We start from the raw sequence: 22,594 nt of genomic DNA, 5'->3' as shown, positions 1-22,594 counted from the left end.
ATACAGCAGATTTCCCCTCAAAAATTTCAACTAGAGGGGCAGTTTTCAATCATGTGAAGCCTTGTCTGCTGGGGATGTTAATACTGCTGCATGTTTAGAGAAATGAACAGTTGTAACCTGTTGAATAGTTAGTAGCATGTGTGTGCACCTCTGTAAAAGCAGATCCTTGTACTTCAGGCACCTGCTCCCATTCATCACATGCCCAAAACACTACCCAGCTTGTACTAAGGGTTTTCCCCTTCTCTAGTAAGTTTGAATATCTAGGTGAGTTGTGATTTAAAGTTGCAGTCGGAAGATTGGCTTGTATAGTCAAACATCATCCCAATCCTGTCTGTCCGGCAACTGTCTTTTATACACATTGGTACTTGTACTGCTTTTTTGGGGGAGGGCTCAGACACCTTTGCCCCAAACCAGTGAGGGCTAGTTAAGTGGGAAGAAAGCATTATGCTAGACTAATTTAGTCCTGCCATTTTACACACCATTAACTTTGCGAGTAGTAGAAAGAATAGCGCTGTTGCACAGAAGTTTTCCTGAGGTAAGCGTGCAATGAATGGAAGCTACTGTAAAGCTAGCATTGGGTGCTACACTGAAGGACAAAACACTCCTCCCCCTCCTGTACTGGGCTAGCCCCCAAAAGAAGCTTCTTCTGAAGTGGGACATCAAAAGCAGTGACAAACAGGTTTTGGTTGAAATAAAAGGCTTCCACACTAAGGGAGTGTTTTTCAGTACTGAGAAACTAGACAGTTGTGTTTTCTCTCTGCTTTCTTCAGAGGACAGTGCACCTGCCTCTGAGGACAAATACCATTCCAAAATGCCTGTCATCCTTGCATTTAAGTTAGAGCTTCCTTTTACCACCAAAAACCATTTGAGCTAGTTGAGCTGTGTCCAAGAAGGTAGGTGGGTCCTATGAGGTAGAGTTCTGTGTGGCTCAAAAGCTTCTCTCTCCACAACAGAAGTTGGTCCAATAAAAGATATTACCTCACCCACCTTGTCTCCCTAAGGTCCTCTAGATTGGCAAATGAACATATAGGAGAAAAATAACCTTTATAAAGTCATGTGCCCCAGTAAAAAAAAAAGCAGGTGGCTTTGAAACACTGCAAATGGAAGACTGACAATGTTCCCACTTACAGCTTGCATCTTCTAACACTCAAAACACTTTCAACAGGAATTTTATAGTGCTAGTAACCAACTTCTTTAGAACAGCAGCAACTATGGAATTAGTTCTGCAACATTAATTTTAAAAAATGTAAAGTAAAGCCACCTGACATGAAGCTCAACAAAAACATTTAAACACTATGGCAAGGTTCAAATATTTTATTTTTTTATTCATATAGTATGAAGGTTCTATAGTTCCCACAACATATGATGTAGCATGCAGAGGAAAAACTAAACATTCAACATAAACCATTTTCCCCACACAAACTAAAAAAAACCCTTATCCCCCCGATAAGGAAATAACAACAGCACTATTTTCTGTAACGCCAGCCAAGATATGCACAAGTAAGAGAAATAGAAAGCATTTGCTAAAATGTTTATAACAAATACTTATGTACAAAAAATTCACAAAAGACTAGTTCCCCCTTGAAGCAGAGCACATGGCAGTTGACAATGGAACAGATACAACCACTGGCTGGGATTATAAGCCACGTACTGATCCAGAGGAAGAAAGTTACATGTAGTGGAGATTTTCGGTTTGAACATTAACATTTACCAAAGTTTGGCAACATTATCTTTTTAAATTATGCAAATTATGTAAACAAGAGGAACATTTCAATTCGATCTACATGCAAAACTTCATGTCATGCAAGGACACCAAGCACCTGGATTTCTCTCTCACAGACAGAGCCCATGATGTGCAGCACTCAGTTGAAGGAACAGCTATGGCAGACAGATGCTCCATTTAAGTAGGTTCATACAACCTGTCCTTTCCACTGTTGATTACAAAACATTTTTTAATAGAAAAACTGCTATACAGCAAAGCTGTACTATCCTAAAAATCTAGTAAATATGTTTTTCTTCCAGCCAATAGTACCATTGCAGAAAAGGGAAGGGATGATATAAAGTTGTAAAACATGGCTCGCTACTTTTATATCACACAAATATATCAAGTTACCATCCATTAGAAATCATGATATGGACAAATCTAGGAAAGAAAAAAAAATTCTCCAATTGAAGGACTGGAGAAGAGGAACAGGTATAAATTTAAACAACGTGAAGTTTTCCTCCTTCTCTATGGCATAGGTTAACAAGATTTCCCCTCTGTATGAATCCTATATACATCTCTCTCTCTATAGATATAGATATAAAATATTATCAGTTATTTATGCTATCTGTAGTACTTTTTTAAATGCAGAGGGGAAACTGTTATGGTTGAAACAAATTTAGTGGCAAGAAATACTTTATAATCTCACTAAGCAATGTATAAAATGAGTAAGTGGGAATCCTGCACAACTATATCAATCCTAAATTTCATTAAGCTAAGTGCAAGAGAAATCATGAATGCATCAAACATCTTCAGCTGTTGTATCTGAAATGAACCTCACAGCTGATTTATATATCCTAAGGGCTATTTAATAGATGCAACTGCTCCCAGTTAGGAGATGACAGAATGAAGTGACCATATAAGCATGCTGCAGTTACTATAGGCATACAAGGACTAGTTCTTTGCATTAACATTAAATTATATTTTCTTACACTATTAAGCAGAGCTGTACTACAAGTTATTTAGCAAGGAGAGACAGTCCCTGGTAATATATTAACAGGTATAAATAAACAGTCTCCTGTGTTACAAAAATGTAATTAAGGTTAATTAACAGGAAGCAATGCTTTGTCGGCCAGTCAATATATAGAAACATCTGAACAGTCACAGGAAAAGGAAAACAGTTGACCTAACACCCTGTTAAATTTTTACATTCTTCTATTATATATATATATATATAAAAAACTGTGTGAAATAAAAGTAAGGATGTATATCCATATATTGAACTGTTAATGTTCTGCTTGGCACTTTGTACTCTAGTTTTGTTTCTGAATCAAGTATATTAAATTAAAGCCCACCTAACTACTACATATAGAAAGCTACATATATATCTATATATAAATAGACACACATATATATATAGATAGATATTTCCTTGTTATAAAAGATGAAGAAAAATAAATTAAAAAGCCAACCCCTTCCCTTTCTCCACCACACTGATATGCTCTTTCCATCTTGCTGTCCTTCAGACTTTAAAGTGCTACACTGAGTTATTGAGAGAATAAAGTTCAATAACACTTAGTTGGCTTCATGAGGCTCATGTTGGAAAATGTGGCTTCACAGAGAAAAATACTTCCATTTAAATACACAGAGAGCGTTGCTGGACGTCTTGAGCAGATCTTCAGAGATGGAGAAGAAAGCAAAAGTGTTGGGTGGTGCCCTAAAAAGAGTCACACATCTACCACCATCTTTTTGTGGATATCTAGGCCCCCTACAACCTGCAATGGCAATGAAAAACATTTAAAGTTAAGAGAACTGAGAATTAGAAAAAAATATATTAAACAGCACACCACATAAACATACTTCTACTTGCATCCTCTTAACAACTTGCTACCTCCAGGCAGTTGCTTTTTCTGCTGCGCCCCTCTTTTCTGGCCTTTCCACATCAGCTTACACTCCCACAGACTGAGGAGGCCAAATTCACAAGTAACATATAAGGGGGTGTAAGTTATGGCAAGTAGGTTACGTGTAACAGAATCTATGTTAGTGCAACTCACATACTGAGGGAGCCAGAAGAATAAATCATACTAGCTTTATTCTCTCTTAGATCCACTTAGACTGACCTCTGAATTTATCTGTCAGCTATGATTTTCATACACACAAGCCTCCTTGAATAAGAAAAACAAATCACTGAAAATTGAACCTGTGGAAGTCAACATGAGGAACCAGGAGCTCAGGGAAGCCCACTGGCATCCTTGGTAAAGAAGGGGCGTGCACAAAAAAAAAAAATAAAAAAATTATAATCTTTTGTTTGGTGAAAAAAGGTTTTCCTGGAATATAACTCCCTCATTTACATTAATTCTTATGGGGAAATTGGCTTCGCTTAACATCGTTTCACTTAAAGTTGCATTTTTCAGGAACATAACTACAATGTTAAGTGAGGAGTTACTGTAATTGTGGTAAAACCAGTCTCTTTAGGTCAAACTGTATTTTAGATATAATTTTAGTAAATCTAAATATCAACATTTCCCCTAGAGAACACTTACAGCACAGAACTCTTCAAAGGATATTCTTCCATCACCATCCTTATCTGCATTAATTATGGTTTTGTCTACAATTTGCTGTAACTGAGTGTCTTTGAGATTGTTCCCAACCATCATCTTCAGCACTTGGAAGAGCTCCCCATTGGAGATATAGCCATCCTTGTCCATATCATAAATCCGGAAAGCAACTGCAGAAAATGAGTTAAAGGAAAATTCAATCGTAAATATGACCTGCCAAAAAATATTTCCACTAGACTGAACACTTCTCAGAACGCAGATATGTAACTATGTATTTTATATGTACAACTGAGAAAGAAAGGTTTTGCATCGTTTTCTGTAGTTAAAAATCAATGTAAGTCATGAATTTATGAATCCTGGCAGACAAGGATCCTACTATATCAGACACAGAACAGTGAACAATTCTACTATAATTTATTTAACCCTTTAGTATGGGAGATTTTTAACACTCAGACCTGGTCTATACTAAAAAATTAGGTTGGTTTAACTACACTGGTAAGGGATGTGAAAAAGTCACTCTTCTGACAGGTGTGGCTAAGCCAACCTAAATCCCCATGTAGACGGTGATAGGTCAACAGAAGAATTCACCTGTCGACCTAGCTATCGTCTCTCAGGGAGGTGGATTCTCTAAGCCGATGGGAGCATCCCTCCTGTCAGGATACGTAGTGTCTACACTGAAGTCCTACAGCAGCACGGCTGCACCGCTGTGATGTTTGAAGTGTAGACAAGCCCTGAGTGTAAAAGTATTCCATTAACACTGACATTAAGCAAACAAAAAAAAATTCAGCAAACAAGAAGTGCATCATAAGCTGGGCCACTCACATTAGAGACAAAACCACGGCTTTCTGTGGCACAGCTAATCAACACCCCAATTGGTCAGTTTACAGCAAGCCGTTTAGACATGGTCGAAATCTGGGGTGGGGGAGTGTTGTTTTTTAATATTTCGTGGTAACAACTTTCCTTCCTACATCCATATTATATCTTTAATTATGGCAATAAGGATTAAAAGAAAAAGCAACAGTTTGACCATATTATGCTTCTGAAAGATACATTGTCAAAATTTTGCAGGAACAGTGTAGTATCTCTTTGTTTCATTGCGTAAGCAAAAAAATCAAATGATTTCCATACTGTCAAAGGCAAAATGATGTGCATTGCTCATAATTCCTTTAATCTAAAAAGGATGTGGACTTTGTTTTGCTCATTCAGTAGGAAATGCAACAATGCTGCAGAGGCAGCATGCTCAGGCCTTTTTGTGAAGGTGCCAGTGACCTCCTCAAGAGGTACGGAATCCAACTCCTTCAAGATAGTCTCCACCTGACCTGACAGATGTAGACTTCTGTCAGAGAAAATGCACCCCAGGAGGAAAAAGTGATTTCCCAATGTTTTGTTAAAAACAAATTACATTTGAAAATTATCAGAAAAGCAGTCATAAAAATCAGAGTACTTACACCTCAACTTCTGTTCCTTATCCCCTTTGACACTGAACTGGGAGACTCCTTCTATAAATTCTGAAGAATATAGGGCAGGAAAAGCATTTACAAATCAGTAGTGTATATATATTTTTAAAGTCCTGTTTACTGCAAACAGAAACCAGAATATTCAGGAAAAAAAAGGTCGTTTTTTTTTGTTTTTTTTAAAGTCTGTATTATTGAGAATGTCCTTAGAACACAGCTTACCTCAAGAAGGAATAGTGTTGCCACATCCTTATGAAGGCATTTCTAGCTCCTTTCAGCAGGAAGCATCTCAAACCAAACAACATGCCCAATGTACTTATATATATCAAAATTTACTTAAAATAATCAAAAGCTTGGACTTTCCAGGAAATACAGTTTATATAAATAAGGACTTGAAATGCCTACTGTATTGACTTCAATTGGAGTTGTGGTGTAGTCAGTTCATCTCAAATCAAGCCCTAAATTATAGCTTGGATTACATTAACGTGACCATATTTTTAATAAAACAGACACAATTAGTATTTTTAGAAGGGTGTTATAAATAAATGTGAATATTAACAAAGTGACACTCAACTATAACAAATTCCAAAACGACGCAATTCCCAGAGCCAGATCTTGCAGCCTTTACTCACATGTGTAACAGCAAAGAATCAAAAGAACTACTGATATAAGGTACATAGGATCAGACTCCAGAGCAGGACTTTCTGAAGTCCTGGAAGGTAAGATGCTGACCTAATAAGAATTCTGTAGTTAAAATACAGTAAAGTACAAAGGCTACCATTAGAATGGAAATACTGACTACCCTTTATTTGCAAAAATCCCGAACAGTTTCCATTATAACAATAAAATCACCAAACTGGTTTAATAAAATATTTTTGTAAATGTATAGGCAGAGTGAACCGAAGATCTAATACAGCTATACTAATGTGATTTAAGTGACTTTTTTCCTGTGTTTGAGAAAGATGTTAGATGGATATCAGAAAATGAGTTTCTCTAGAAAAAAGGTAGGTAGAAAACAGGAGAAGCAATGCAAGTTTCCTCACACTTCCCTGCAGTGTCTATAAACGTGTCAGCAGTGATATTTTGTGTGAGGTGGCCACCTGTTCAGCAAAAACTGGATTGAGACTACCGTTCAATTACTAAGTCACCAAACATGGCCAGATGGCAACATTAGATTCACTGCCACAAAACACATTATATGATACAAAATCAGACTAGTGCTAAATCGTCCGCTACAGCTTTTCATAATCACATTATTTGAGTTCATAATCTCATGAACAATATAGTACCCTCACTTTAACAAGTATATTTTGATGATTATTATGGGTAATATTTAAATAGTTTTAGAGGATGACACTAAGGAAAAAACACAGTCTTAAAATTCAAACATTCCAATTTAGTTGGGTTTTGTTTTTTGCTGTTGTGCTATAACAGCTTGAATGTACTTCATGTTTACTGTTTTCTTCAAATTTTATTGATCAAAATATCTATATAATTGAAATTTGGTAAATTCTAATCAGATAGGAAAAATTAGAAAAAGACTTTAGTCTAATCCTGAAAAAATCCTACATTAATTTCAAAGGGAGTTAAAAGAAAACTTGCCACTCTAAGGATTGGACCCTAAATTAAAGAAATATTAAATTTGATATTTTGGGCATTGGAATAACTCAGCTCCTGACCCTCTAAATGAGCAACATTTTAAATGATGTAGCTCTCTAACACTTACTTTAGAATTAAAAGCAAAATAAGTTTCAATTGAGTTATATCAGCAGTCTCTTTTTTGTTTGAAGAAGTGGCAAACTACAGGTAAGAGGACTATTAAATAGAAATACAATACTTCTGTAATTTCTGTAATTTACAGAGAAAAACTATTTTCAGTCTAAACTAACTGTCATAGAAAAATATCACATACAAAGTATTTTAGTCACAGAAGAGAATGTTGCATGGAACCCCAAAGTGTTGCAAATTATTCTGGAAAGATTCCCACACCAGTCGAAGAAACCTGGTCTAGTACTGATGTAACGTACCCACACGATACGATTCTGTCACAAAGATCACAGATTCTATTATTTTATGGAACTTGTGACTTCTTTGGGGACAGGACCGAAGCAGCTGGCCAGGACATCAGCCCGGGGCTGCCGGAGCAGCATCCAGCCCCAGAGCAGGGGCCCCTGAAACAGCTTGCCAGTGGTTCCAGGCCTGCCAGAGTGATGGCCCTGATCCTAGTCCAGGTCAGCCCCCTGGAGGCTGGAACAGTGGCAGGGCTGGAGCAGCTGCAAGCCCCAGCAGTGCTGTTTGTCCCCTCAAAGGGTATTTTTTAGTAAAAGTCAGAGAGAGGTTGCAGCTTCTGTGAATTTTTGTTTATTGCCCACAACCTGTCCCTGACTTCTACTAAAAATACCCATGACAGAGTCTTAATCTTAGTAATTGTGTATTATCTTAATCTCGAGGAAATATTCCAAGATAAAAATCCTATTAAGAGGCTATAAAAATTGGAACTTATTTCTCATTAAAAATGAACTATTTAGATTCAAATATTTATAGAATCACAGAAATGAACGTAGGGCTGGAAGGGACCATGAGAAGTCATCAAGTCCAGCCACCTGCACTGAGGCAGGACCTCAATCATGCACGACAGGTGTTTGTCCAACATGTTCTTAAAAACCTCCAATGATGGGGATTCCACAACTCCTTAGAAGCCTATTCCAGAACTAAACTACCCTTACAGTTTTACTAGTTTTTTCTAGTATCTAACCTAAATCTCCCTTGCCACAGGTTTCAGCCCATGACTTCTTGTCCTACCTTCAGTGGACATGGACAGCAATTGATCGTATTCCTCCTTATAACAACCCTTAATGTATCCGAAGACTTATCAGGTCCTTCCTCAGTCTTTTCTCAAGACTCAATGTCCCTAGTTTTGTAACCTTTCCTCATAGGTCAGGTTTTCTAAGCCTTTCTTCATTTTTCATGCTCTCCTCTGGACTCTCTCCAATTTGCCCACATTGTTCCTAAAGTGTGGAGCCCAGAACTGGACACAGGACTCCAGCTGAGGCCTCACCAGTGCTGAGTAGACTGAGACAATTACCTACCATGTCTTACATACAACACTCCTGTTAATACACCCCAGAATGCTATTAGCCTTTTTTTGCAACAGCATCACCTTGATAACTATCTTTCAATTTGTGATGCACTATAAAGCCCAGATCCTTTTCAGCAGTAGTACCACCTACCCAGTTATTTCCCATTTGAACATGTGCATTTGATTTTTGCTTCCTAAGTGAAGTACTTTGCACTTGATCTTTATTGAATTTTGTCTTGTTGAATTCAGACACTTCTCCAACTTGTCATGGTCTTCTTGAATTCCAATCCAGTCCTCCAAAAGTACTTGCAACCCCTCCGGGATTGGTGTAATCTGAAAGGCTTATAAGCATATTCTCCACTCCATTATCTAAGTTATTAATGAAAATAGGGAATAGTTCCAAATCCTGGACTGACCTCCTTCAGAAATCCCACTACATACTCCCTCCTACTTTGACAGCAAACCATTGATAACCACCTGTTGAGTATGTTTTTTCAACCAGATCTGCAATCACTTTATAGTAATTTCATCAAGGCTATTTCCCTCGTTTGCTGGTCTATAATTGCTCGAGTCCTCTTTGTTTGCCCCTGTCCAGTCCTCTGGGATCATGCCCTCTTCCATGACTCTTGCTAATGGTTCCGAGATTGCTACAGCTAGTTCCATGTGTCTCTTAAAAGTTTAGTTAAGTAAATCTGAACTCACATATTTGCAATTCTCTCCCACCCATCATGTCTTTTTCATGTTAATGAGGAAAATAGTTTTTATAATGCCTAGATTAATATTATTTCACTAATACACTCTAAAATGGATATCAAGGATGAAAGCGAAGTTAAGAATATGAATAGTAAGAAAGATTACTAAACAAAAGAGTTAAATCAACAGAAATTGTTATATTGGGTTATACATTAGGGAATAAATAAATTTAAGTCTGTTTTATATATGCATTCACAGGAATTATTATATATTTCTAATATATAAAAGTATCTTTATAAGCGTGTTTCACCCTTAAACCTCTAAGTGGATTTCACACTTTATTTGGTTCTTACAATTTATTCTAATTTCTTTTTTTTACATCAGAGCTGAAATTAACAGTTTCCAAGAGTTAGATCTTCTAAGAAAATGCCAACATCATGTATTATACTGTATCTTACCTTTGAAGTCCACTTCTCCATTCCCATCTGTGTCAAATATATCTATTACTCGCTGTACTAATGGGTTCTGTTGTAACTCAGGCAAAGACATGAACTCTTCCACACTCAAAGAACCAGAGTTGTCTAAATCAAGCTTCTTAAATCTCTTTCCTAGCCGTTTAATCTCATCTGCGTCAACTAAAGGGGAATAAAAAAACTGCTTTCAGAAAGATTTCACTATACAAATTTGCTACTTAATTATGTTTGCTCTGATGTATTTAATTCAATATTTCTCTTCCAGTATCACAATTGTTACACATCTCTGCAAAGCTTATATACTACAGCCATGATTGCAGACACTTTTTATATTGAAAAGCTTACCATAAAAGCTTTTCAAAAAAGTAATTTTATGGTAAGCTACCCAAAGCCACTTACCAATTTTTTCCCCTGCACCAGCCATAGCGTACAACCTTGTGACTAACTATAACTACTGTATGCTGACTCAAGATTTTAAAGGATTGATAATGTTAAGCTAATTCTTATTTATGGTCACATGGTGTGTTCTGGCACCAATGACTGCAGCTGCCTGTGCAGCTTCCTAGCTCTGAAACCCCCAGCCTCGGCCTGCCTGACACATTCCCAATCAGCATTTGACACCAAGGAACCTTTGAGGAGGGCATTTCAGCAGGGTGTTCATTGGTTCCATCTGAAAGCACAGTCATTTCTTTCATTTATAGTTAATCCTTAAACAGCTTAAACAGCTGAAAAAATCATGAATGATTTTTAATAAGTAGTAGTAAACTATTAGACTTACCATTAAACTAAGCATTAATGGTAATATTTAAAAAAAGGCAATTATGCTTTTATTAGTTTATGTAAAACAGAAAGTAGTAGTGCTACTTTGTTATGCCAAAACACATACTGGTTATATTTTACTACCATACTGGAAATCTGAGTGGCGTTTTCACCACAGAAAGTTAAAAAGATTGACGGTCACAGGAAAGCCACTGCAATTTTGCCACCTAAAATCTTGCAATAGACTTTTAAGAGACTCAGAGTAAAATGTCTTTATCAACCTCAAAACCAGAACCTCTCCCATCCACCCACCCAGCAGTCTGTCAGTGGAAGAACAGAGTAACCTACATAGGTACAGAGCCCACTTTATCACAATCATGATCAAATTTAAAACAATGTTATTAGAGAGAGACAGACAGACTTTGGTAACAGCTCTTCAGATACTATGGTGATTGTCATAGAAATAGCTTTAATAAAATAAACAACAGACCTTTTGTACAAATATTTCCTTTGATTAAATTAGCTACATCCAAAATTTAAAAACTCACTTTATGCAGTATTTGACATTTGATGCTAGCTGAGATTTTTCAATATATTCTGCATAAATATTCCTCACAAGAGTTGTCGATCTGAACTTTTTTTTAAATGCCATCATGTTACTATAACAGGAACAGTTATGTGTTCTTCCTTTAAAAAGTTAGTTTATTGGAAATACCACCAAGTGCTCTGCTCATTGTGCAGGTAGCTGGTGGAAAATTGGCAGAAAATTACTGTGATTGAATGTACCACTGTATCTAGAATGATAGACTATCAGGCTTGGAAGGGAGCTCAGGAGGTCATCTGGTCCAACCCCCTGCTCAAAGCAGGACCAATCCCCAGACAGATTTTTGTGCCAGATCCCTAAGCGGCCCCTTCAAGGATTGAACTCACAACCCTGGGTTTAACAGGCCAACGCTCTCTGTATTCACACCCTATATACTACTGTAATAATGTTTGTACAACATATGCCTTGTCAAGTATCATTTGAAAGCTAATAACTCGCTGGTCAATAATATCATGATGAAATGTGTGTAGCAACCTTATATGTAAAGTTATGAATTCCTCCTGAATGATGTTGGTAGCACACAGTCAAACCCATGTAGCCCCTATTAGGCAGGACAAGTCAAGCAGGTCTAAAAGGAATGTGTGTTTACATCAATTGACATATAAGTAGTAAACAAGGTCCTTGAGACAGCAAGAGAGAGAAACAAGGCAAACCTGCATTTTAGCAAAGCACAGCATGAAACCTCTTTCACAATGACTGTCTCCCTGCTCGAAGTGGGAATGAAATTTATCACGGGGTAACCTTCAGAAAAATGCAATTTCAAAGGGTGACTGAACTACAAAAGTGAGAGGCAAAAACACAAATTCTCTCTCCCTTTCCCATCTATGACAACAAAAGAAAGCCTATGAACTTGGGGAGCAGACCCAGACTGAAATTTGGTCAGCCCTGTTGCTGGAAGCATGCGGCAACAACTGCACCTTGAAACAAGCCTAGTTTGTTAAGTTTAGAAAGTGCTTTATCTTTATTTTTCTTTTAACCATTTCTGCCTGTAATGCCTTATACTTGTACTCACTTAAAATCTCTTTGTAGTTAAATAAACTTATTTTATTCTTTAATTAAAACTAATCCAGTGTTGTCTTTAAACTGAATTATGTTGGTAGCTCAATTTATGGCTGCAAACTGTTGCATACAGATCTAATATATCTGGAGAGGGGTGGACAGTGCGGAACACACTTATTTTAGGGGTGGGGGGGTAAGCCAGGCTGGAAGTGTGTTGGGGTCACCCTGCAAGTAGTAACCAAAGCTGCTAGAAGCCAGAGTGTGGCTGGTGTTTGCTAACTGGATGCTGTGGTCGAGTTGCTGGACCAGGGGCGTGGCTATACACAGACACTCAGGGCGAGACCTGCATGCTGTGAGCTACCGCAGCAAAGCATGGTGAGGCTCCACAGGTTGAAGAGCAGGGATGACAAAGACACTCACCATTTTGGATTGCACACTAGAACATCATAACTGCACATGTATCTTAGGCAATGTCTATATGTACAGTGCTGCAACGGTGCAGGTGTACTAATGCAGCTGCACTACTGCAGTGTGTCTAGTGAAGATGTTCTATGCCGATGGGAGAGAGCTCTCCTGCTGACATAATAAAACAGCTTCTGCTGCTTCCGGAGGTGATGTCAACAGGAGATGCTCTCCTGCCAACATAGCACTGTGCACACAGGTGCTTATGTCGGTGTAACTTAATGTTGCTCAGAGGGGTGGTTTTTTAACATCCCTGTGCAACTTAAGTTATGCCAACCTAGGCTGTAGTGTAGACACAACCTACAGAATTTCATTAAAATGTGTAGGTTACCCTATATATTTCTTCATAGAATATCAGGGTTGGAAGGGACCTCAGGAGGTCATCTAGACCAACTCCCTGCTCAAAGCAGGACCAATCCCCATATCATGGCTGTGTTCAGCAAACATACAATAGCAGGAGATGGCATTCTCCTTGCTTTCTGTACCTCAGATTTGCTCCATCTGACCCATTCTGAGATCACAGATCAGTGTTCCCCAATGCGGTGCCATGGCGCCCGCGGGGGCATCTTAATGTGCCCGCGTCCTGGCCCCCGGGAGAGCACCCACCGAAATGCCGCCGAATTTCAGCAGCATTTTGGCAGGGATGCCTCTCGATGACGATGCTTGCTGTCGACAAGTGACGTCATTGAGAGGCGTCACTCCCGAATTTTGGCGTGGACGCCTCTCAATGACATCGCTTGCCGACAGCAAGCAGCGTCATCAAGAGGCGCCGCTGCCAAAATGCCGCCGAAATTCGGAGGCATTTCTGCAGATGCTCCACCACCACAATGGTCCTTCAGCTGGCGCCCGCAAGCCAAAAAGGTTGGGGACCACTGTCATAGATTTTGATACCTTCTTGTCTTTAAGAACAGAATGACTTAAAACAAAGAGCACTTCAGACTCATGGAACAGACAAATTCATAGATTCTAGGGTCAGAAGGGACCAATGTGATCATCTAGTCCGACCCCCTGCACAAAGCAGGCCACAGAACCCTACCCATCCACTTCTATAACAAACCCCTAACCTATGCCTGAGTTATTGACGTCTTCAAATTGTGGTTTGAAGACCTCAAGCTGCAGAGAATCCACCAGCAAGTGACCCATGCCCCATGCTGCAGGGGAAGGCGAAAAACCTCCAGGGCCTCTGCCAATCTGCCCTGGAGGAAAATTCCCTCCCGACCCCAAATATGGCGATCAGCTAAACCCTGAGCATGTGGGCAAGACTCACCAGCCAGCACTCAGAAAAGAATTCTCTGCAGTAACTCAGATCCCATCCCATCCAACATCCCATCACCAACCACTGAGCATACTTATCTGGCGATAATCAAAGATCAATTGCCAAAATTAGACTCTTCCATCATACCATCCCTTCCACAAACTTATCAAGCTTAATCTTAAAGCCAGATATGTCTTTTGCCCCCACTACTCCCCTTGGAAGGCTGTTCCAGAACTTCACTCCTCTAATGGTTAGAAACCTTCATCTAATTTCAAGTCTAAACTTCCTAGTGTCCAGTTTATACCCATTCGTTCTTGTATCTACATTGGTACTAAGCTTAAATAATTCCTCTCCCTCTCTAATATTAATCCCTCTGATATATTTATAAAGAGCAAGCATATCCCCCCTCAGCCTTCTTTTGGCTAGACTAAACAAGCCAAGCTCTTTGAGTCTCCTTTCATATGACAGGTTTTCCATTCCTCAGATCATCCTAGTAGCCTGCCTCTGAACCTGTTCCAGTTTGAATTCATCCTTCTTAAACATGGGAGACCAGAACTGCACACAGTATTCCAGGTGGGGTCTCACCAGCGCCTTATATAACAGTACTAACACCTCCTTATCTTTGCTGGAAATACCTCGCCTGATGCATCCTAAAACCTCATTAGCTTTTTTCACGGCCATATCACATTGGCGGCTCATAGTCATCCTGTGATCTACCAATACCCCAAGGTCCTTCTCCTCCTCTGTTGCTTCCAACTGATGCATCCCCAATCTATATCTAAAGTTCTTATTATTAATCTCTAAGTGCATTAATTTAAAACATCCAAAAACTGTAAGTGCCTTTCTGACACCCATTGCATGGCATGTCCTTTCCTTACAGGGAAAAGCTTTAGGACTGAATGATGAGAATATGATCTCCTGAGACTGACAGAAAATTGGGGTTGTCTTTGGAAACAAAAGATTAATTTGTGATCAATGTTGCTCTGTTGTAGAAAATATAGAACAGTGGCTTGCAGAGCAAACATCCAGTTCTGCGACTTGTCTGTCCAGTCATTGTTTAAAGAAGGGTACCTTGATGGAGAAAAAAAATTGATCTTTCTTCAGTAATTAATCAAAATAGGGCAAATAAAAGTGACCAGACGCAGACTGAGGTCTTAGTGGAGGAGCACTATGAATCAAAGATGGCTGCACTAGTGATGCTGTCCTCAATACTTTTTATATCTAAATGCCTTGAAATCCTATTCTTCCAAGCTGATTGTAGGATAGTGGTATGCCTGATATTTTCCTCTTAAAGTGATCACTTTTATATCAATGGTGGTACCTCAAAGGCGGTATCTGCTCTATTTGGTAGGGGCAGAATGTGTCTACTGTCATGTTGCCCAGTCTCAAAGATAACTGCTTTCTCAACCAGTAGAGAGCTCCAAAGGACATCCACATATCTTCCCTTCTTTGGACAGGAGTGGAAATGGAGAGAAAAGGGTCTTTGGCTGCTTCTGTGATAGCGCATCTGTCACTAGCGTGCCTTGTTCTTGTCTCTTGGCAAAGAGCTCAGGGATCTCACAGTGTTGTCATAATGCAAAATGCTTCGTTCTGCCAAAATGATCTACCTACCTTACTGAGCTCTTCTTTTTTTATGCAGAGTTTTGAGATGTATGATTTCCTTTTCCCCAAGTTAGGCACACTACAGCTTCCTTCTGAAGCCATACAGATATAGTTTCTCCCTGTGTGCAGAATAGGCAAAACTTTCAATCTACCAGCCTGTCAGCGTAACTCACAATAAATATGGCTCTTTGTCCCATCTAGAGGCTGGACCATATAAAGGACTTGTGAGTCTACTAATTTCTGGTTTCCTTTAGCACAAGCTCATGCTTTTAGATTGAGGTCTTGGGTTTAATCCATGGAGACAATCCAACCAGCATCATCATTACAAGTGGACGGCTGTACGGGGATTTGAATGCTGTGCACATATGAAACTCAGGACATGCTTCTCCGACCAGGACTGTAGCTCTGTGTCCTGATTGGTTGGACCAGCTGTAGAGATTTGAGTCTACTATTACCTCCAACCCAAGAGATATGGTCCTTTCGCTCAGGGAGTAAAGACCCACATTCTTAGAGCCAGGGATCTCAGTTTAAATCTTCACAGACAACTTAGCTAGGGGCGTCACTACATCAGCAGCAATACAAGTCCTGGAAGAGGAAAGTAGTAGCTGGGGCAGACATAGCTGCCGCATCTCTGAGCCAAGGTGCGGGGGGAAGAACAAGGTCCAGAGAGGCAACCTGGTGTCCCTACCAACTTGGCCAGATCAAATTTTACCGAAGATTTTTGTCTTTGTTTAACAGTTTATTGTGAAGTTCTGCAGCAGTAAATCTGGATAACTGCTTGCAATTATGGAGATAGGAGAAAAAGGCAGGCTCTTCAAGAACAGAATTTCCCCCCTGCTGTCAGTTAAAGTTCTGATTCTGCCTCCAGGGCTGCCAAAGCATGCTAAACACCCACTGTAGCATTTATGTATTTGTCTATGCTGAATATTGCTTCCTCAGCGGCCTGCACATGGAGTTGGCAAGAGATACAAGGTAAATAAAGCAGCTCTGAGCACCAGTTCATTTAATTACACTTTGGATTGCTAACATGCTGCATTCCCCCTTGCCCATGATCTTCTGCTTAGAATGAATACTATCTAGGGTGTGTGCGTGCACAGTAAAGACCTCACAGTAATGCCAAGACCACGTTATTCATCAGCTCTACAGTGCAAACAACTCTGGCAGAGCTACACTGAAACCTTTCTGGACCTCACAAATAGCCTGGATCACTTTATGCTAACCCTTATGCAGAAAGTGCTTAACAGATTAGGAAGGGGAAGCAAAATACTCCTGGCAACTGGCCAAGTTACAGAAAACAATTCCTCTGATAAAATACACAGATAAGGTATGTCTGTATGTTCTCACTCCATATCAGTATATCAAAGATTTTGTTCACAGTGGGCTTGTCTACATTGCCACTTATGTTGCTCAGGGGTGTGAAAAGCCACCCCCTGAATGATGCAATCTATATAGACTTAAAGCGCTGTCTGCATTGTGCTATGTTGGCGGGAGATACTTTCCTGCTGACATAGCTTTCACCTCTCATTGAAGTGGAGTAATTATGCCAATGGGAGAGCGTCAGCATAGCGCATTTTCACCAGATGCATTACTGCGGTGCAGCTGCACTTATGGAGCGCGGTAGCGTAGATTAGTCCTAACTTTTTGCTTCTAGCAACAGAAGTTCCGCTAGGTTTTCAGAGAAAACAATAACTATGTTGTATATACCAATATATATTATTTGGAATGTCAGTCACTAGTTGAGCTCGGGGCAGACAGCAATATATATTTTATTTAGCTTTTGCCTATAGTTCCAACCACACACCCCTCCCCATCATCTACAGGCAATAACATGTTATAAGAACCAGCACAGTTTAAAAATAAGCCGAGGGGGGGAGGAGAGGGCGCTGTATTTTGGGAACCCCTTGACCAACTGACTCTAAATTTGTAACACTAACTCTAACCCAGGACTTCAACTGGCATAGCAACTTTCTGGCCACTCTGAGAATGTATCTACAGCACTTTGAAAAATTGACTCCAAACAGAAAGCTCGGCTCAACCTTATCTGAAGTGCTGAAAGGGGCACCCCAGAACGAAAAAATAACTATGAAAGAACATCCATTTAAACATTGTACACAAACTGACTCATAACAAAAAGTACATGAGCATACAAGCGCACACTCTGTTCTTGACTCAAACTGTAAGATTCCTCAAAGCCAAATAAAATACTTGACAAGCACAAGAGAAAATCCCGTGAGAAACCACTGTATATGAAGACTGGCAACACTAAAATATGCTGACCTACAGGTAAAGAGCTAACTACAAGAACTGGGATTTTAAATCAATGGGGGGAAAAAAGTACAGAAAAAGAAACTGTGGAAAATGTAAATACAACCTCGAAACTCCAGAACAAATATACAGACAGAAAGGGTGATAAGAAATTTTAAATTAAAAATATTTGAATAAGACAAGTTAAAGAAAAAATGTCAGAGAAACAACTAATGCCTTTTACTTTTCTTTAAAAAACTAACCAAAAAAAAACAAAAACAAAAAACTTACCTTAAAGTGACAGAGGTTAGGCACAGTTTTTAGAGACAGGAAGTGGTGAAAGTAAAACAGTTGTATTATAAAAGTCCACTTAAAGATGGGAAGATAATGTGCAAAGAAATACTTAGTCTATCTGATCACATTTACTTTCTTAAAATTCTGGCAGATAAACACACCACCTAACCATTTCTCTCCCATCCACAAAATCATACTTTATAAGCATTTAACTACTGTAGCATCAAGATAGACCTTCTAAGACTGAAGGAAAAACTATTTTAAAAGTAAAAAATCATCATTCATGCTTGTGACTTGTTTCAAAATTTCTTAACAGAGAAGATTATCATGGAGCTTTTGTAAGGAAAAATGGGCAGCGCACCAATGAAATACAATATACTGTATTTCAATGGAAGAGAAATTCACAGATTTTAGAGCCAAAAAGAGACCATAATGATTAACTAATATGACCTCCTGTATAACACAAATTAAAAAGTACAGTCAACGGAAAAAAGGTAATTACTTGCATATAATTGCCCGCCAGAGGCGTAAGTGGTAGTAAATCCCCATGCTTAAATCTGTGCTCCCAGCCTAAACCAAGCCAGAACTCTCCAAGGGTTTTTATGGAGTTTTCCAAGCCCAGGAAGTGGCACATTTCACTTCTAAAAAATGGCTGCAACAACCTCTAGGGTCCATAATTTTCAGTTTCTTTTTCAATTGAAAACTGCGAAGTATTAACCAATACACACGTTACCCAAACTCTGTGAAAGACTGGAAAGTGTGAATCTACTGCAACCTGTATCTTGAGAGAACAGTTTCTTTCTGGAGAAAAGGCAATTACTTATCTGTAATAGTTGCAATAAATCCCCCTTCTTGGAAAGTTAAATGCTTGCGTGAGTTCTCCTTCAAAGAGCAAGTCTAAGACAGAAGTGAAAAATAAGGAAAAGGACTGCCAAGCCAGGCTGCAAATAGGTGTGTGAACATCAGTGAACCAACTACCACAAGCAACAATTATTACAATAGCATAATTATTTTATAATTGCAGGAAAATATTGAATGCAACACAACTAACTAGTGTCATATCGCATGCTCCCTAAAATGTGTACTGTAATTGGTGAGAGAAATTTATATATTTAACTTGAACATATACTGAAATCTCAAGACAGAAAGTTGAGTCTACACAACAATTACCCCATCTCCCCCCAAGGATGTAGGGCAAAATTGCAAATAGTCTGATCCAGAATATCAGTATAATTCTGGAGATGGGATAGTCATCGGTTACTATAGCAGGATAGTTATAATGACAACCAATCAAGTGTAGAACTAAGTCACAAATGAAGAAAGACAGGAATCGTCATTCCACCAGTATGCCTTGTTCCAGTGAAGCATCCCAAGATCTTCTGACAGGAGATGTACTAAAAGGTAAAATCACTCCAAACAGTTTAGTTTCTTTGAAATTGTGGTTTCAGTGTACTCATCCTCTAAGAGGGCCTAGAAAGAAGAAGACGAAGTTACCTCGTGCAGTAACGATGGTTCATCAAGATGTGTCCTCCTATGGGTGCTCCACTGTAAATGTATGTGCATCTCTGTGCTTCTGATTGGAGATCTTCAGTAGCCTTGTCCGTTCAGTCCACACATGCACTTCTTCTCATGCTCCGTCTCGAGGCTAATTAGCACGGCGCGGGCAAACCACCCTGTTACTTCTCTACCACAGACTCCCTGACAAGAACTCTGAAGTAGAGGGAAGGAGGGCGGATTGTGGAACACCCATAGAGACGCAAATATCAAAGAACCATTGTTACTGTACAAGGTGAGTAACTTCCTCCTCTTCTTTGAGTAGTGTCCCTAGGGTTGCTCCACTGTAGATGACTCCTGAGCAGTATCCCTAATGAAAGGTTGGGGCTTCGGAGTTGAGTCTTATGGATAATAATACTGCAGAGCCGATACTAGCATCGGAAGTAGAGTCCCCATTAATCACATAGTGTTCTGTGAAGCTATGTAAAGATGCCCAGGTGGCTGCCCTGCAGGTTTCTGAGATGAGACCATTCCTGACGAAAGTGACAGAGAACGAAATAGACCTCGTGGAGTGTGTGTGAATTCCAGATGAAAGCACTGCATTGCAAACATGATAACAGCGCTTAATACAGTTTGAGACCTATACGAAGAGTCTGGGACGATACTGCCGTGCCTTTAGATATTTCAATAATGGAAAGAAAGAGCTTAGGATATTTTCTAAAATGTCCTTGTCCTGTCCAGGTAGAAGGCCAGGGCTCTCCTGGCGTCTAGCATGTGCAAGATGGCCTAGCTGTTATGATGAGGCTTAGGATAAAAGGTTGGGAGGTGAATTGGTTGGTTCATGTGAAAAGATGAGTACACTTTAGGAATAAACTTTGGGAGTGGCCTGAGAGTAACCTGTTGTGAAAGAAGACTATAAAAGGAGTGTGTGTGCCATAAGTGCTAAATTCTCCTCACCAAGGTCATAGCCACCAGAAATGTCTTAATTGACAGATGTGTAAGTGAACAAGTGCCCATAGGTTCAAACAGTAGTCTAGCCAGGCTCTTTAACACTAGCTTTAGGTCCCATGTTGAAGGAGGGTGTCAAGGTTCCTTCCCCACTCTGAACTTTAGGGTACAGATGTGAGGACCTGCATGGATACTTCTAAGCTTAATTACCAGCTTAGATCTGTCCATGCAGGTCCCGACATCTGTACCCTAAAGTTCAGAGTGGGGAAGGAACCTTGACATGGTGAGCAGTGGTGAGGGATTTTTTAGGAACCAAAAGCCAGATTTTTTTCCCCTCCTTTGAGATGCTGGGAAAGCAGTGAAGGAGAAATACCCCGAAGGCACACAGATAAAAGGTGTTTCTAACAAGGCTTTGTTAGAAAGGATTCCAGCTGGGCTTAGTTGGAGGGTAATTAACAGTTTGCAAAAGACAAGTTACAAACCAGTTTTTCTGGTCTCTTCTCATTCTGAGAAGTCCAGTTAAAAGCTATGGGTTTGTTTTTTACCTCACAAACCAAGATAGTTCAGGCAGAGCAGGGAAACATGTCAAGCAAAGAAAAAAAAAAACAACATACAACAGGAGCTGGAATTAGCCAAACTCCAGGCTGAGGAGAGCCAAAAGGAACATGACAGACAGATGGCCAGAGGTGAGGCTGCCCACCAGAGAGAAGAGAAAGCCAAAGAAGCTGCCCACAAAAGAGCTATGGAGGAAAAACAAAAAGAGATGGAGGAGAGGGAAAGAGAGAGAGAGAAAGCACGAACTGGATTTAGCAAGGGCTAAGCAGGATGTACCAGCCAACCGTAACAACCCTTCTCCAGGTACTGTTTCCCATCCCAGAAAATTCCCCACCTACAAGGCAGGTGATGATACTGAGGCCTTCTTAGAAAATTTTGAAAGGGCCTGCCTTGGGTATAGCATCTCTACAGACCAGTACATGATAGAGCTGAGGCCACAGCTCAGTGGACCCTTAGCAGAGGTGGTGGCTGAAATGCCTAAGGAATGCATGAACGATTATAAACTTTTTCAAACCAAGGCCAGAATCAAAATGGGGCTAACACCTGAGCATGCCCATCAGCAGTTCAGAGCCCTAAGGTGGAAACCAGATGTGTCGTTTACCCGACACGCCTACCACACTGGAAAGAATTGGGATGCCTGGATATCAGGAGCAAGTGCTGAATCTGTGGAATCTCTGTCCTTCCTAATGCAAATGGAGCAGTTCTTAGAGGATGTTCCTGAGGAAATAGAAAGGTACATCCTAGATGGGAAGCCCAAAACTGTAACTGAGGCGGGGAGATTGGAGTCAAATGGGTGGAAGTGGCGGAAAAGAAAAAAAACTACTAGCAGTTGGAGCGAATATCAGAGGGGGCAAACCGAAACTAAACCCTATCACCGGGGGCAACCCAAGGCCCCACCTACAACCCAAGGAAAGCCCCAGACACCTTATTGTCCCACCTCACCAGTCTCCAGCAACCCACCTTGGCCCAGTGACCAGTCAGCTGGGCGATGTTTTAAATGTAATGAACTGGGACATATAAAGGCCAACTGCCCCAAGAACCCCAACCGATTACAGTTCATTACACCATAATCACACCAAAGATCCCCAGGCCCAGATGCCTCTCAAATACCCTCGGAGTGAAGGGAAACCTTGAGAGTGGGTGGAAAGAAGGTTATCACATGGAGAGACACTGGGGCACAAGTGTCAGCTATACACCAATCCTTAGTGGACACCAAATTCATCAACTCAGAAGCCCAAGTGACAATTCACCCATTCATGTCAAAATTGTTCAACTTGCCTACAGCTGAGTTGCCTGTCCAGTACAAGGGCTGGTCAGGAATGTGGACTTTCGCAGTCTATGACAATTATCCCATCCCCATGCTACTGGGGGAAGACTTGGCCAACCATGTGAAGCTGGCCAAGAGGGTGGGAATGGTCA

At 40.0% G+C, this 22,594-nt stretch overlaps 1 protein-coding gene across 1 annotated transcript in view; it reads right to left on the bottom strand.

Moving 5' to 3' along the window:
• The window catches only part of WDR92 (WD repeat domain 92), a 122,220-nt gene that overhangs the window by 30,774 nt on the left and 68,852 nt on the right, over positions 1 to 22,594 (bottom strand). The window contains exons 3-5 of the mRNA XM_030558374.1: positions 9,945 to 10,121; positions 5,709 to 5,768; positions 4,246 to 4,430 (exon numbers count right to left, since the gene is read on the bottom strand). Coding sequence (XP_030414234.1) covers positions 4,246 to 4,430; positions 5,709 to 5,768; positions 9,945 to 10,121 — 422 coding nt within the window. The remainder of the gene's footprint in view (positions 1 to 4,245; positions 4,431 to 5,708; positions 5,769 to 9,944; positions 10,122 to 22,594) is intronic.

Source organism: Gopherus evgoodei, chromosome 3 (assembly GCF_007399415.2).
Source record: "Gopherus evgoodei ecotype Sinaloan lineage chromosome 3, rGopEvg1_v1.p, whole genome shotgun sequence".
NCBI lineage: Eukaryota > Metazoa > Chordata > Testudines > Testudinidae > Gopherus > Gopherus evgoodei.
Note: the sequence above shows the minus strand (reverse complement) of the source record. Positions and strands in the feature narration are given on the sequence as shown.